The sequence below is a fragment of the Opisthocomus hoazin genome, chromosome 13 (assembly GCF_030867145.1).
Source record: "Opisthocomus hoazin isolate bOpiHoa1 chromosome 13, bOpiHoa1.hap1, whole genome shotgun sequence".
Lineage (NCBI taxonomy): Eukaryota > Metazoa > Chordata > Aves > Opisthocomiformes > Opisthocomidae > Opisthocomus > Opisthocomus hoazin.
This window is the reverse complement of record NC_134426.1, coordinates 19114764-19131678: the sequence shown is the minus strand read 5'-3', so window position 1 is coordinate 19131678 and position 16915 is coordinate 19114764. Positions and strand designations below refer to the sequence as shown.

Below are 16915 nucleotides of genomic sequence, written 5' to 3'. Positions count from 1 at the left end.
CACCGGACTCCAGGAAGGGGCACAGCCAGGGGGTGGGGGCTGACCCCACCTGGCCAAACAGAGCCCGGTATTCCATACCATGTGACATCACACTGGGTTCCGGTGGGCGAGGGGGGGGGGGGGGCACGGCACCAGTGCTGTTCGGGAGAGCGGCTGTCTGGGTCGTACGGTTCGTTGTTGTGTTTTTCTCTTTATTTGTATCGTTCTTGTTCCTGTTTCCCTCTGTTTGCTGTTCTGTTAAACTGCCCTTATCCCGACCCACCAGTTTCTGCCTCTTTCTTTTCATTCTCCTCCGCACGCCGGCGGGGGGAGGGGCGGCCGCGTGGCGCTTTTGTTGCCGGCGGCAGCCGAAACCAAAACATTAATTTGGCGCCCAAGCGTGGGGCAGGGATAACGGCAGGGCTGAGCAGCGGGTGTAAAAACTGCTTTCTTAGATTTTGTTACATTTTGTTATAGGCATTTTTCTGTGTTAGTTAAATAGTCGCCGGTAAAAATGTTGCTGACTTTGTTCAGATGGCTGTGGTTTTTGAACCCTTATTTGCAGTATGTGTTTACTGCCATGCTGTTCATCATCACTGGAAAAAGGATTAAGATGATGATTTTGCTGTACTGTATGATATCGACTTATGATATGATAACATCACTGTGCATGAAATTAGTCTTGTATTTGCATGCGGCACTGCAGTCATTTCCGTACCTTGGATCCTATGTCTTAGATTTTGTTAATAATCAAACCTAGTCTGTGGGGAAAACCGAAGGGGAGACCTTCCCCCACTCTTTCGCCCCCCCTCTCTCCCTCAGGCTGGTCCTAACTGCTTTTGAGAATTTCGAGTACCCGTGGGATGCTCAGGGCAGCACTCTCCTTCTGTTACGCCTCCTGAATGGGTTGCAGGTTTTGTTTAGGGTTAAGCAAGTCGTTAAGAACATCGTGCAGAGACCTGCCCCGGGGCTGGATAGCTTTGAGTGGCTGGGTGTGTGGGACAGCATGGGCAGATGTCTAGCGCAGTGGGCACCTGCGGTGTGTTTTAAACTCACCCCTGAACAAATACAGAATCCGGACAATCTGGTAAAATATCTGAAAAAAGTGTGCTGCCACCCTGGGAACTCCAGAGAGACACAGATCACCACAATGTGCTGGGGTCTGGCCCATGCCTACCGAGCCATGTTCAACACTGTTCAGTGCCTTAAAGGGGAAAGGGGGGGAAGTGAAGTGGCAGGCACTGCGACTGGCGCTGCCCCCCCAGCTGGCCCTGAAGCCCCTCCAGCCCAGCAGGCAGTCACAGTCCCCCCGACTGGCACTACTGCTGCCACAGCTGCAGGGTCTGCCTCGGTTTCCCCAGCAGGCACATCAGCAGCTCCAGCCCCAGCTCCAGCTGCAGGAATCGCGGCTGAGCCCAATGACCAACCTGTGCCAGTAGCAGTTGCCCCTGTAAAACTAAAGAAAGACGCAAAGAGAGCAGATCGCTCCGGGAGGGATGACAATGAGCCAGGGTCATCGCGGGAGATAGAGACAGAGATCATCACCCGGTCCCTGTCCCTGGGCGAGCTGCGAGACATGCGGAAAGATTTCAGCCGCCACCCAGGCGAACACATTGCCACCTGGCTGCTGTGGTGCTGGGATAACGGGGCCAGCAGCTTGGAATTAGAGGGCAAGGAAGCCAAGCAGCTGGGATCCCTGGCCAGGGATGGGGGCATTGACAAGGCCATTGGGAAAAAGGAACAAATCCTCAGCCTCTGGAGGAGACTTCTGTCAGGTGTGAGGGAGAGGTACCCCTTCAGTGACGATTTTGTATGCTATCCTGGCAAGTGGACCAATATGGAAAGGGGTATTCAGTACTTGAGGGAATTAGCTGTGCGGGAGCTGGTTTACTGTGACACAGACGATGAGCAGGTACCCACAGACCCAGATGAACTCCAGTGCTCACAATCCATGTGGAGGAAGTTTGTGCGGAGCGCACCCTCCTCATATGCCAACTCACTGGCAGTTGTAAACTGGAAAGGTAAAGACGCACCAACAGTGGATGAGGTGGCTGTCAGACTCCGCCAATATAAGGAAAGTCTCTCTTCCTCCCTTGTCTCAGCTGTGGAGAAACTGGCCCGGGAGGTCTGACAAATGAAAAAGCGTAGGTCCTACTCCCCACCTGTACGGGCCAGTGTCTCAGCTATTAGGGGCAAGCGTTTCCTGCTCAGGAGAGGGAATACAGAGGCTACACACCATGGGGCACCCTATGGTTTTACCTGTGTGACCACAGAGAGGACATGAGGAAGTGGGATGGAAAACCCACCTCAAGTCTAGAGGCACGAGTGCGTGAGTTGCGAGGTAAAACAATCACAAAAGGGGACTCTGTTAGGAAAAATGCCGCTCCAGTTTCCAGAAGCCAGCTCTCCAGACCAGGTAGACAGTTTGACCTTGATTCTGATCCTCTGGAGGGGACCTCCAAGTCATTTTTACAGCAGGTGAGCAGCAAATTCTCTGACGAGGATTAGAGGGGCCCTGCCTCCAGCCAGGTGGAGGAAAGGGACAACCACGTTTATTGGATGGTGTGGATTCGGTGGCCTGGCACGTCAGATCCACAAGAGTATAAAGCTCTAGTGGACACTGGTGCACAGTGTACTTTAATGCCATCAGAGTTCAAAGGGTCAGAGTCCATTTGCATTTCAGGAGTGACAGCGGGGTCTCAAGAGCTGAGTGTACTGGAGGCTGAAGTGAGCCTCACTGGGCAGGACTGGCAGAAGCACCCTATTGTAACTGGCCCCGAGGCTCCGTGCATCCTTGGGATAGACTATCTTAGGAGAGGCTATTTCAAGGACCCAAAGGGGTATCGGTGGGCTTTTGGCATAGCTGCTGTGGAGACGGAAGAAATTAAACAGCTGTCCATTTTGCCTGGTCTCTCGGAGGATCCTTCCGTTGTGGGGTTGCTGAGGGTTGAAGAACAACAGGTGCCAATCGCGACCACAACGGTGCACCGGTGACAATATCGCAGTAACCAAGACTCCCTTGTCCCCATTCATCAGCTGATCCGCCAGCTGCAGAGTCAAGGAGTGATCAGCAAAACTCGCTCACCCTTTAATAGTCCCATATGGCCAGTGAGAAAATCTACTGGAGAGTGGAGACTGACAATAGACTACCGTGGCCTGAATGAAGTCACACCACCGCTGAGTGCTGCTGTGCCAGACATGCTAGAACTTCAATATCAGCTGGAGTCAAAGGCAGCCAAGTGGTATGCTACAATTGACATCGCTAATGTATTCTTCTCCATCCCTTTGGCAGCAGAGTGCAGGCCACAGTTTGCTTTCACCTGGAGGGGCATCCAGTACACCTGGAATCGACTGCCCCACGGGTGGAAACACAGTCCCACCATTTGCCATGGACTAATCCAGACTGCACTGGAAAAGCGTGAAGCTCCAGAACATGTGTAGTACATCAATGACATCATTGTATGGGGCGACACAGCGGAGGAAGTTTTTGAGAAAGGGGAGAAAATAGTTCAGATCCTTCTGAAAGCCGGTTTCGCCATTAAGCGAAGTAAAGTCAAGGGACCTGCGCAAGAGATCCAGTTTTTGGGAATAAAATGGCAGGATGGGCGCCGTCAGATCCCAATGGATGTCATCAACAAAATAGCAGCTATGTCTCCACCAACCAGCAAAAAGGAAGCACAGGCCTTCCTGGGTGTTGTGGGCTTTTGGAGGATGCACATCCCAAATTACAGCCAGATTGTAAATCCTCTGTACCACGTGACCCGGAAGAAGAATGATTTTGAATGGGGCCCTAGGCAACGACAGGCATTTGAACAGATTAAACGGGAGATAGTTCATGCCGTAGCCCTTGGTCCAGTCCGGTCAGGGCAAGATGTTAAAAACGTGCTCTACACCGCAGCCGGGGAGAATGGCCCAACCTGGAGTCTCTGGCAGAAAGCACCAGGGGAGACTCGAGGTTGACCCCTGGGGTTCTGGAGCCGGGGATACAAAGGATCCGAGGCCCGCTATACTCCCACTGAAAAAGAGATTCTGGCAGCATATGAAGGCGTTCGAGCTGCTTCAGAAGTGGTCGGCACTGAAGCACAGCTCCTCCTAGCTCCACAATTGCCGGTCCTGGGCTGGATGTTCAAAGAGAGGGTCCCCTCTACGCATCATGCCACCGATGCTACGTGGAGTAAGTGGGTCACGCTGATCACCCAGCGCGCCCGAATGGGAAACCCCAGTCGCCCAGGAATTCTGGAGTTAATCATGGACTGGCCAGAAGGCAAAGATTTTGGAGCATCGCCAGAGGAGGAGGTGACATGTGCTGAAGAGGCCCCACTGTATAACCAGCTGCCAGAAGATAAGAAACAGTATGCCCTGTTCACGGATGGGTCCTGTCGCATTGTGGGGAAGCAGCGGAGGTGGAAGGCTGCTGTATGGAGCCCTACACGACAAGTCGCGGAAACTGCCGAGGGAGAAGGTGAGTCCAGCCAGTTTGCAGAGGTGAAAGCCATCCAGCTGGCTTTAGACATTGCCAGTCGAGAGAAGTGGCCAGTGCTCTATCTTTACACTGACTCTAGAGTGGTGGCCAATGCCTTGTGGGGGTGGCTGCAGCAATGGAAGAAGAACAACTGGCAGCGCAGAGGCAAACCTATCTGGGCTGCCCCATTGTGGCAAGATATTGCTGCCCGGCTGGAGCAGTTGGCTGTAAAAGTCCGTCACATGGACGCCCACGTCCCTAAGAGTCGGGCCACTGAAGAACATCAAAACAACCACCAGGTAGATCAGGCTGCTAAGATTGAAGTGGCTCAGGTGGATCTGGACTGGCAACATAAGGGTGAACTGTTTATAGCTCAGTGGGCCCACGACACCTTGGGCCACCAAGGAAGAGACGCGACATACCGATGGGCTCGTGACCGAGGGGTGGACTTGACCATGGATACCATCGCACAGGTTATCCATGAATGTGAAACACGTGCTGCAATCAAGCAAGCCAAGCGGGTAAAGCCTCAGTGGTATGGAGGACGAATGCTAAAATATAAATACGGGGAGGCTTGGCAGATTGACTACATCACACTGCCACAAACCCGCCAAGGCAAGCGCTATGTGCTCACAATGGTGGAGGCCACCACCGGATGGCTGGAAACCTACCCTGTGCCCCATGCCACTGCCCGGAATACCATCCTGGGCCTTGAAAAAACAAGTCCTGTGGCGACATGGCACTCCTGAAAGAATTGAGTCGGACAACGGGACTCATTTTCGCAACAGCCTCATAGACACCTGGGCCAAAGAACACGATATCAAGTGGGTGTATCACATCCCCTACCATGCACCAGCCTCTGGAAAGATCGAACGTTACAATGGGCTGCTAAAAACCACTTTGAGGGCAATGGGGGGTGGGACTTTCAAAAATTGGGATACTCATTTAGCAAAGGCCACCTGGTTGGTGAACACCAGAGGGTCCACCAACAGGGCTGGTCCTGCCCAGTCAAAACCTCAGCGCCCCGTAGAAGGGGATAAAGTCCCTGTAGTGCACATGCGGAACATGTTAGGGAAGACGGTTTGGGTTAGTCCTGCCTCGGACAAAGGCAAGCCCGTCCGGGGGATTGCTTTTGCTCAAGGACCTGGGTGTACCCGGTGGGTAATGTGGAAGGATGGGGAAGTCCGATGTGTACCTCATGGGGATTTAATTTTGGGCAAGAATAGTCCATAAATAAATTGTATAAAGTTAATTGTTAAATAACCCTGTCACTGTCTGTTATCACTGTTATAATTGTTATATTTTGTACCAGTAGTAGCATAGTAAGAATCGTCCAGATTAAAGAAGGATGGACTTTTTCAAAGAAAACCTAGCAGAGCACAGCGATGATGGAACTGGACCTGGTTTTCAACAACTGGCATCCAGCAACTTCATCAAGATCAACATCTCCTGCAGACTGTGGGCACAGGCTGCACCAGATACATCAGCCGTAAGCTCCGGATGCAGCAAGTGACCGCCCATCACCACACATCACCTCTCCTGCCACGGAAGACCATTACGACAGATGGAGCCTGAAGTCATGGATTAAATGAACTCAATGGACACTTTAGAGTGATGATCCATAGACTAAGGGAATGATATCTGGAGACAGGAGAAGTGGTGGTGATCAACTGGACAATGGGGGACCTGGGCATGACGTAGACAGTATGGAATAAGGGGTGGATAATGTCCTGGGTTTGGCCAGGACAGGGTTAATTTTCACCGGACTCCAGGAAGGGGCACAGCCAGGGGGTGGGGGCTGACCCCACCTGGCCAAACAGAGCCCGGTATTCCATACCATGTGACATCACGCTGGGTTCCGGTGGGCGGGGGGGGGGGGGGGGGGGCGCAGCACCAGTGCTGTTCGGGAGAGCGGCTGTCTGGGTCGTACGGTTCGTTGTTGTGTTTTTCTCCTTATTTGTATCATTCTTGTTCCTGTTTCCCTCTGTTTGCTGTTCTGTTAAACTGCCCTTATCCCAACCCACCAGTTTCTGCCTCTTTCTTTTCATTCTCCTCCGCACACCGGCGGGGGGAGGGGCGGCCGCATGGCGCTTTTGTTGCCGGCGGCAGCCGAAACCAAAACAATAACAAATTATAATATGCAAAAAAAGAAGAAAAAAAAAGACAGTCAATTTGGCAGACCTAAACAGAGAACTGCTGTGTTTCCTGTCTGAACCAACCTCTGATTACTTTTCAGGAGAACACTGGCAGCGTATCCAAAAAAACCCAAATTAAGGATGCAGGTGACAACTAGACTGATGGGATTTCAACTAGAACATGAGCACCGATTGCTTTACCAATTCCATTCCTGTATCAGTGCATTTTTCTAGGGAACCTGTTGTGGGTTTGTGTGGCAAGGTTTTGGTAGCGGGGGGTATAGGGGTGGCTTCTGTGAGAAGTTGCTAGAAGCTTCCCGTATGTCTGATAGAGCCAATGCCAGCTGGCTCTATGCTGGACCCATCGCCGGCCAAGGCCAAGCCAATCAGCGCCTCTGTGATAACATCTTTAAGAAGGGAGAAAAAAAAAAACTGCAGTGAAAATGGCAGTCGAGAGAGAGGTGTGAGACTACGTGAGAGAAACAACTCTGCCGACACCAAGGTCAGTGCAGAAGCAGGGGGAAGAGGTGCTCCAGAAGCTGGAGCAGAGATTTTTCCCCTGCAGCCCATGATGAAGACCATGGGGAGGTAGGCTGTCCCCTTGCAGCCCATGGAGCTCCAGTTGGAGCAGATCTCTACCCACAGCCCATGGAAGACCCCACACTGGAGCAGATGTATGCCTGAAGTGGGCTGTGACCCTGTGGGTAGCCCATGCTGGAGCAGGCTTCTGTCAGGACCTGTGGACCCGTGGAGAGAAGAGCCCATGCTGGAGCAGGTTTGCTGGCAGGGCTTGTGACCCCATGAGGGACCGATGCTGGAGCAGCCTGTTCCTGAAGGACTGCACCCCAAGGAAGAGACCCACGCTGGCGCAGTCTGTGAAGAACGGCACCCCGTGGGAAGGACTCTCTTTGGGGAAGTTTGTGGAGAACTGTCTCCCCTGAGAGGGATCTCACGCTGGAGCAGGGGCAGAGTGTGAGGAGTCCTCCTCCTGAGGAGGAAGGAGTGGCCGAGACAACGTGTGATGAACTGCCCGCAACCCCCATTCCCCGTCCCCCTGTGCCGCTCGGGGGGAAGAGGTAGAAAAATGGAAGTGAAGTTGAGACCGAGAAGGGAGGGGTGGGGGGAAGGTGTTTTAAGATTTATTTTATGTCTCATTATCCTACTCTGATTTGATTGGTGATAAATTAAACTTCCTTTTCTCCCCCCGTTCAGTCTGTTTTGCCCATGACGGTAACTGGTGAGTGATCTCTCCCTGTCCTTATCTCGACCCACGAGCCTTTCATCCTATTTCTTCTCCCCTGTCCAGCTGAGGAGGGGGAGTGACAGAGCTGCTTTGGTGGACACCTGGCATTTATCTAGGCTAAAGCAAAACAAACTCATTCCACTACTACCAACCACAACATATTTAATAAAATCAGATTAAAAACTAAAGTTCAAGTTTAGAATCATCTGCTTCTACAGTCATAGCTGCTTAGGACAGACTGCTAGCTCAAAGCACAAGCACTGAGATCAGGGCAGATATGAATTATCCCTAAAAGACAAACTAAAATGAGCCTTTGCATCCTACTACAACTCTTAAATTACATTTAAGAAAAAAATTCACTTCTTATCATATAACTAGTTAATTCTTTTTTCCCCAAAAATATTATCCCAACACCCCTAAAAGCAACTTAGCCTCTTAATCAGGACACTGGTAATTAACAGAACAGCGACCCCCCAAAAAGCACAATTCTGAAGCACAGCACTTACTTGATAATGGCTGAAACATTGGTGATTTTATTAAAGAAATCAAATTCCCGTTGGTAGAACTCCTTGGCTGGGCCAGATAATGAGCCAGTTATCTCCTCCACTAGCTGCTCCAAAAGTTCCCCGATGTCGGCTGCACGTGAAAAAGGAAGCATTTGTGTCAGAAGCTGATTTCAGAAAGCTCAATGATATGCGTGATGAAAATAGCCACCTTTAGATAGCATTCAAAAAAGGTACTGATGCAAACATTGCCACATCTCTTTTGATGCACTGTCAGGTAGAATACTTCTACAGAATGGGCCCTTTCTCTACAATGAAAGACAAGTTCCCAGCTAAAAGGATCCCTCCTGCCAAGAGAAGCAGGAAGGAGATTTAGTCTGAACTGAGGCATGGAAAGGAGTCAAGCTAGAACGTATTTTAAAGCACTCACGATCTTTTTGGTGTCCTTCTTCGTCCAGGTAGATATTAGTTTTCATGTTCCAGATGAATTGGTGAGCCAAGAGCTGGGATTTGGCAGCTGCCCACAGGATGTATTCTCTAACGTAACCCATCTGCAACCATATCGAGTTCAGTAAGGATCAAAGATCATTACAACTCTAGCAGACTCAATACTACTGCTTCTAACAGCTATTCTTCAAACTCAAAAATATTTAGTGGATTGAAACAAGACCTCTGCACTCTCGTTCACGTTGCTAAAAAGACCTTTGAAGAATGGCAGTGTATTTTAACAGGTAGTGAATTGACCCGAAACTGTTTTCACCTTTATAACTGACCTATTCCGTTATTCTAACCAACCTCCTTCCCACCCCTGTGCCATTTTGTATCTGTTCTATTTGGATTTCAGATCTCTCTGAGCTTAAGGCATCTCCTAGTATATGTACAATGCACAGTGCAATAGAGACACTGGTTATGCTTGGCAACACTAAATGCTCCTGTAACACCAGAAATCTAGACAGTGTCACATGGACTGCACATTTTGGTGGCAAGAACTGCACATGCTGGCACAGTTCCACAGAAATTCTAGAAAGTAAGAACAAACTTACGAAAGAAGTTGAAGTGTACAAGAGAATCCTATTCATTCAAGAAGTTGCATTCCCTTTCCTCTACTTGCAGTTACTTCCGTAGTCTCTAGATGTTTCTATGTTTGACTGATATCAACAGACAAGATGTCTGATGTTCATGCTCTGCATTGCAGAGGATACTTTTCTATGCAAAGTTCTCAAAGAGTAACTAAATACAGTCACCTACGCTACTGGCTGGGGATGTTTTCGCCTGAAAACGCACCAGATGACCAGAATTCACATACCTTGTGGGGAGATAACAATGATCTCGCATTAATGAACTCTGAACTTTGTCATCAAGCTTTACTTCTGGCTTCCGCAATATGAACCTAACATATGATTTCATATATATGATGGAGCACAATATATCCCTAGATTGTCTCCTCTCGTTCACTACACAGCAAAATGATTAAGGACAGTGATTTAATTTCCTTGCTGTTTGTCTCATGCAGACCTTCACGAGCTTTACTCAGAGTCCTCATAGAATGAATCATAGAATGCTTTGGGTTGGAAGTGACCTTTTAAAGGTCATCTTGCCCACCCCCCCTGCAGCGAGCAGGGACATCTTCAACTAGATCAGGTTGCTCAGCGCGCCATCCAACCTGGCCTTGAATGTTCATAGAATCATAGCATCATAGGTTGGAAAAGACCTCTAAGATCATCAAGTCCAACCATCCACCCAACACCATGATTCCTACTAAACCATATCCTGAAGTGCCACTTCTACATGTTTTTTAAACACCTCCAGGGATGGGGGCTCAACCACCTCCCTGGGCAGCCTATTCCAAAGCCTGAATGTTTCCAGGGATGGGGCCTCCACTACCTCTCTGGGCAGTCCGTTCCAGTGTTTCACCACCCTTATCATAAAAAAATTCTTCCTTATATCCAGTCTAAATCTACCCTTTCTTAGTTTAAAGCATTGCTCCTTGTCCTATCGCAACAAGCCCTGCTGAAGATCTTTTCCCCATCTTTCCTATAAGCCCCCTTCAGGTACTGACAGGCTGCTCTAAGGTCTCCCCACAGCCTTGTCTTCTGCAGGCTGAACAACCCCAACTCTCTCAGCCTGTCCTCACAGCAGCGGTCTCCCATCCCTCTGATTGTTTTTGTGACCTCCTCTGGACCCACTCCAACAGCTCCACGTCCTTCTTGTGCTGGGGGCTCCAGAGCTGGACGTAGGACTCCAGGTGGGGTGTCACTAGTGCAGAGTAGAGGGGCAGAATCACCTCCCTCGCCCTGCTGCCCACACCTCTTGATGCAGCCCAGGATATGGTGGGCCTTCTGAGCTGCGAGTGCACATTGGTGGCTCATGTCTAGCTTTTAATCCACCACCACCCCCAAGTCCTTCTTGGCAGGGCTGCTCTCAATCCCTTCGTCCCCCAGCCCATATTGATAGTGGGGGTTACCCTGACCCAGATGCAGGACCTTGCACTTCACCTTGTTGAACCTCATGAGGTTCACACAGGCCCACTTCTCAAGCTTGTCCACATCCCTCTGGATGGCATCCCGTCCTTCTGCTGTGTCAGCTGCACCACTCAGCTTGGTGACACCTGCAAACTTGCTTGAGGGTGCACTTGATCTTGCTAAATCATTGACAAAAATGTTAAACAGCATTGGCCCCAGTACAGACCCCTGAGGGACACCACTTGTCACCGGCATCCATTCGGACATCAAGCCTTTGACCACTACCCTCTGGCTGCTACCTTCCAACCAATTCCTTAGCCACTGAACAGTCCACCCATCAAATCCATATTTCTCCAATTTAGAGAGAAGGATGTTGTGAGGGACTGCGTCGAAGGCTTTACAGAAGTCCAGATAGATCACATCCACAGCTTTCCCCTTGTCCACTGATCTAGCCACGCCATCATAGAAAGCCACTAGGTTGGGTCAGGCAGGACTTGCCCTTGGTGAAGCCATGCTGGCTGTCTCGAATCACCCCTCCCTACCCTCCATGTGCCTTAGCATATCTTCTAGGAGGATCTGTTCCACGATCTTCCCAGGCACAGAGCTAAGACTGACAGGTTGGTAGTTCCCAGTGTCCTCCTTCCCACCCTTTTAAAAATGGGCACAATGTTTCCCTTCCTCCAGTCACCAGAGACTTCACCTGACTGCCATGACCTTTCAAATACCATGGAGAGTGGCTTGGCAATGACATCAGCCAGTTCCCTCAGGACTCTGGGATGCATCTCGTCAGGTCCCATAGACTAATGCACATTCAGGTTCCTCAGGTGGTCCCGAACCTCAGGCTTCTCGTAACAAAATCTGTTTCCTAAGAGATGAGCTACATAGCCTCTGTTTCTTAAGTTTATCTGTTCATAAAAGCGGTATATCCAAAGCAAGCCAGCCTCTAGAGACAGTAATTTTTCTTGTATGAATCAGAGATATAGGACAATAATAAGCATCATTAGTTTAAGCTTATATTTTGTCTAATTTGCAGTTTTAAGTCTAAAAAAATCTTTAAAAATCTGTTTTGTTCATATGCAGCTGTTTCATATCCTCACCTTGTCATACCGAAGTGCCTGCACAATCTGTGGAATGTAGAATAAAATGGCATCCTGAAAGAGAAAAGATGGCAGGGTTTGTATTGTTATTGTTTTAGTAGCTGAAAGGGAAGACAGGTCATATGCACAGAGAAAAGCTCCCTTCAGTTAGGTGATGAACAAAATATCATTGCCTCTTTGTTTTTAACTACATATATGCCACCCCCTCAAATTATTTTTCTGTCCATTTACTCCTTTCAAAAATATCAATAACCATGTATTTTACAGTCTTAATACAAGTCTGACAAGTGTTAAAAATCCAGCCTTCTGCTGCTTGAGAAGAAATACCTTTCCACTGAGAGAAGATTCAAAAGGAACAATTTGAGAAGAGCAGCCTTAAGAATTCAGCTTAGTGTGATTTATGACAAAAAAGCCGCAAGTACACACATCAGTATTATGCGTGACTTTAACTTTTCATCCCAATATATTCATATTCTGCAATGTCATGTGCCCATTTAGCATACATGTCTCTCCACGGTATTAAAATGAAGCCTGTGGGCACAACAACTAAGGCCATAACTCTACTTGGGGTGTTAAGTCTCTCTTGGAACTCATCTTACCGGAGGAAAAGATCGCAGGACTTTAACTCCATATTGAGCTGTTAGAGGATGAGGCGGATACATGCTTGAAAAATATGAAAGCCCAGTTGGTGGATCTGTTGGTGCCCAGCACAGAACATGGCTGAGCTCAGGTGCATCAGCATCAATTGTATGCCACGTAACCAGGTACTGAAAAAGCAGGTCAGACATGTTAGGAGTTTACAGCACCCAGCAATGTCTTAGTAATACACATCAGATAGTAATGCTACAATCTATCTTCCTACAGGAGGAGAAGTGAAACATGCTACATTTTATTTTACAAAACCACAGCTGTTTTATCTAAAGCATTTTTTTTCCCATGGAAATCTATCGGAATCGTCTCACCTCCCAGATCATCAGATGAAGTTAGTGAAGTCAAGTTACTAAAAGCAAAATACAGGAGTTCTAGCATAGGGAGAAAGAAGAACAGATGAGCCTTTTTGTAAAAGTCAAAAAAGGTTCAGTTTTCCTGTCATCTATTTTACAGGTGATGTAGAGAATGCAGCTCTTACAAGACTGTCCCTCATGTGACTAGAGTGCTTCACTGCAGATCAGCATGAAGAGTCTCCTCCATTTTAAGAGGCTTGGCTTCTTGACACACAGAATGGGTTAAGCTTGAAAAATTGCAGCAGCAGCACTCACCAGTGGTCTTTTTACATATTATGCAAGAGGAACAGAAGTGATGGCTGTACTGCAAGTGATGAGTTTTGAGACATTTTGTGTATGGTGAGAATATACCCAGGAGCGAGATGTACCATTAGCTAACTAGCCACGTACTCTTATTACTGTGGTTCTTGCCTCAGCACCCTATTCCCACGGCTCTTTTGTCACTCTCTCCTACAGAGCTATGGTTAGCACTAGAACATGCACTGTGTTAAGTAAAGACTGTATTTTCCAATATATCTGGATGAAATTTGCATACTGGGGCCCTGTAATAGTACAAATATCCACAAGTACCTTTATTGCTTCAGGAACATCACTAACAGCTCCTGGGTCCAGCCGAACCAGACGGGTCACTTCTGTTCCAATAGCGTCAGTGTTCTTAAATCTAAGTAAAACCAGGAATACAGTAACATTATTAGAAAATTTTGACAGTCTCTTCTATTTATGTGAAGATGAGGACAGCAAAACTATATGCTTAATAAACAAATAGTGCAACTACGAAATAATGCACACTGCGGGACCAATATGCTGTGAAAAGAGGATCCAGGAACAACTGGTTGTCATCCAATGCTTTTGTATAAACCACTAGTATTTTAGCCCACTGTTGGATTCTTGGCTGAAATATATTGTCTGGGATTCTACAGACACCAGTGTGCAGAACTCTACTTGCCAAAAACTATCACTGTTGTAAGGGGGAAAGAATTTCCTTTCCCTTCCGGAGCCAGCTATGCTAATTCTCCTGTAATACTTTTTGAAGTGTAAGCCAATACATAGCTAGAACACTTCATTCAAAGGTAATCTTAGCACTGTTTAAACGCTATGCCTGCTAATGGGTTAAACACTATTAAAAACCTCCATGATTTCTTCTGAACAAAACACTAAGTGTTAGCGAAGAACGGGTGGCAGGAAAGGAAGCTGGACTCCACTAGAGCCTGAGCCAAATGAGTATATTAAGTAATCTAGTGCTTTCCATTTCAAAGGTCTCAACCAGCTGTGAAAGAATGTAAGCGGGCTGTAGACAGCAGCAAGTGCCATCAGTACTTACAGTGTAAGTACTCACTCAACTTCTCAGGCAGCAAGAATTGCATCAGTTCTTTCTTTTGAAGTATCTCACCTGGAAGGCAGCTGCACAGCAAGATGAGGAGAAATGCTCCAAGCCAGATTTACATTATCCTTCCACTGCTTCTCACTAAGACTGATATACTTAGACCTCCAGTTCGCTACACTGTTTTCTCCAGTTTGATCCAACTCTAGCTCAGGAGAAGACAGTGGATTGTACCATGTGATTAAGCATTCAATCTCAGTAGCCTGAGGGAAACAGAAAAGAAAAAAAAAAAAAAGTATTTTCTGGAAGAAGAAAAAACACTCCCCATTTCATACTTCATTTTATGTATCATGCAACAACAACAGGGTCTTAGAAATTCATGCAGTTTCCCCATTCTTCTGATGACCCACCAGCAATGAGAGCAGTAATGTTCTTCGCTTCATGTAGTACTTGTGTAGCTGCGTACCTCTGTTGGTCTTCTTAGACATTCCTTGAGAAAAGGATAAAAAAGTTTTCAGCGGCTTTTGTTCAGTATGTTAAACGATGCTTTCAAACTGTCCACACCTGGCAACATTAACACAGAAGAACTGAATAACCATAGGACACTTCTTAATTTAGATCAGAATGACTTCAGAAAGTCAGCACTGCAGTTACTTGTCGTACAGTCGCTCTCTGAACATACAGAGTACAACAGGCTATGGGGTTATCAATTTAGCCCATATTGCACTCACTTTAGAAACACGACAGCCTACTAAAAAGAAAGAGCATATAGTTTACAACTACAAAAACACAGCCCACAATCTAATATCTCTCTGCTGCCCCCAAAAAGCACTCGGGGCATGTTTGCACAAACAAAGCAATTTCCTTACAGGATTTCAATACATCTTGACCTCCAGTCTTGTTTCTTCTCCACTACAGAACTGAACATTCTATCAAAAAAACCCAGGTAATTTCAAAACTTTGCTGCTTGCTACCAGTGAGATTTTTTCCAGCCCGTCTCCAAAGTTTGGCACTGGTAATTAAACACCTTGCCAGAAGAACAAGAGCCCAATGGTAAAGTTTAATATTGACTTTAAGCAATATCTGCATATAAAATATGCTGTAAAGTTGGCTGCAATGCACTAGTTACAATCAAGAAGATACCTGATTTTTTAGATATGGTTGACATGCCGCTGGATAAAGGGTAAGTATTTATCCATCCTTGTGTAGCCTGTTGCCGAGATCCAACGTTGATATCCAGGTTGCTCCTGGTGTCTTGATTATCTAACAAGAGAGCACAGATCTGATGTAGAACCCAACCAAAGAAACAACAGGCTTTCGAAATGGCTCATAACGGAACTCACCAGGCGGCACGAGTTGGCTGGCAGTCAGATACTTCTTGTCTGAGAACATCGCTGTCCAAAACTTGATCAATATGCTGATATCCTCACGAAGCCTCTTATCCCCTTGTGTAGGGAACTTTGAGGGACAACTTAAAGAAATCACACAAATAATGTGAAGTTTAATGTACTAGGAAAAAACCAAAAGCCACACAAATATAATCAAGTCATATTTCTTATTCTGACCAGAATCTACAAGGATGAGACTACACATCACTACATTTTATCCTCATGGCTATATTCTGTCTGACTGAATAAAGTCATATTTAAATGACTTTAATAAATCCTATTATAACTGAAAATTCAGCAGCAGTCTGTCAGCATCTTGGATTCATCTGAAATCTAATATCGTGACTGACGACCTCACATTCAGACATTCCCATCAATTATATTATTTTCTGTTGTGCCCATGTCAAGTGTTGAAATCAGCAGAATCTGTGTGGGTGTATTTTTAAGACAGTGAAACTGTATTTCAGCCACACAGTCTGTAACAGCAATTCTTTAAATCTTATAAATCTAGGTACAATTTTGCATACTGAATAAACTCCAAAATAAGGAAAGAAAGAAAAGAACAGAAACATTCCTGAAGGTACTACTTTATAAACCACACATAAAACCTGGAACTTATATCTAAGACTCTTTGCAATGGTTTATGAACTACACAAAAGCACAAGGAAAATAAACGTTTCTGTTAAAATGGGTGAAACAGGAAAGAGATAAGTTAAATCACTAGAAGAGAAAGACAGCTGCTGCTTTGAAGTATCATGGAAGGTTCAGGAAATCACATACACCCTTTCACTGAGTAGTTACAAATAAAAAAGTACCTGAAATAATCAAAGGCAGTTGAATAAATCTTTTCTCTCAAAACATTTCGAATAGTTGCGTTTGGAACCACATCAGCATGCAGCAAAGACAACCCCAGAGTCAGTAACCTAACAAGCAAAATAGTTACAGAATTAAAATTCTGGCATTCCCAAAACAGCGACACATGCAACACCATACGAACTACAGCTACAGCTGTAACTCAATTCAACTCATTGAAAAGCGTCTGTTTCAGAGCTCCTGGCAAACCGTTTTCATTATCATCAGTCTGTTCCTAAAGCTGTGACTAATGAACCACAGAAAATCGAAGTCTTCAAGTCACAAAAAGTGAAAACAACTGTTGGAGCAAAATTATCTCCAACTGATACATTGACTGGATCCATGGTGTGGGCATTTCACTGTATGAAATTATACCATGAAGTTTTCTGAAGCACCAAAAATGACTTTCAAGCTCAAGTTAGCTGCTTCTGCTTTGAAAACAGAGCTTAGACTCTACATCATTCCAGGC

The 16915-nt window shown here is 46.7% G+C and overlaps 1 protein-coding gene across 4 annotated transcripts in view; it reads right to left on the bottom strand.

The window, feature by feature from the left end:
• Window positions 1-16915, bottom strand: part of PI4KA (phosphatidylinositol 4-kinase alpha) — a 71928-nt gene that overhangs the window by 10767 nt on the left and 44246 nt on the right. For all 4 annotated transcript variants that reach the window (XM_075434616.1, XM_075434617.1, XM_075434619.1 and 1 more), the window contains exons 35-44: window positions 16410-16517; window positions 15550-15677; window positions 15350-15469; window positions 14617-14696; window positions 14276-14469; window positions 13456-13546; window positions 12481-12648; window positions 11882-11935; window positions 8753-8873; window positions 8326-8455 (exon numbers count right to left, since the gene is read on the bottom strand). In XM_075434616.1, coding sequence (XP_075290731.1) covers window positions 8326-8455; window positions 8753-8873; window positions 11882-11935; window positions 12481-12648; window positions 13456-13546; window positions 14276-14469; window positions 14617-14696; window positions 15350-15469; window positions 15550-15677; window positions 16410-16517 — 1194 coding nt within the window. The remainder of the gene's footprint in view (window positions 1-8325; window positions 8456-8752; window positions 8874-11881; window positions 11936-12480; window positions 12649-13455; window positions 13547-14275; window positions 14470-14616; window positions 14697-15349; window positions 15470-15549; window positions 15678-16409; window positions 16518-16915) is intronic.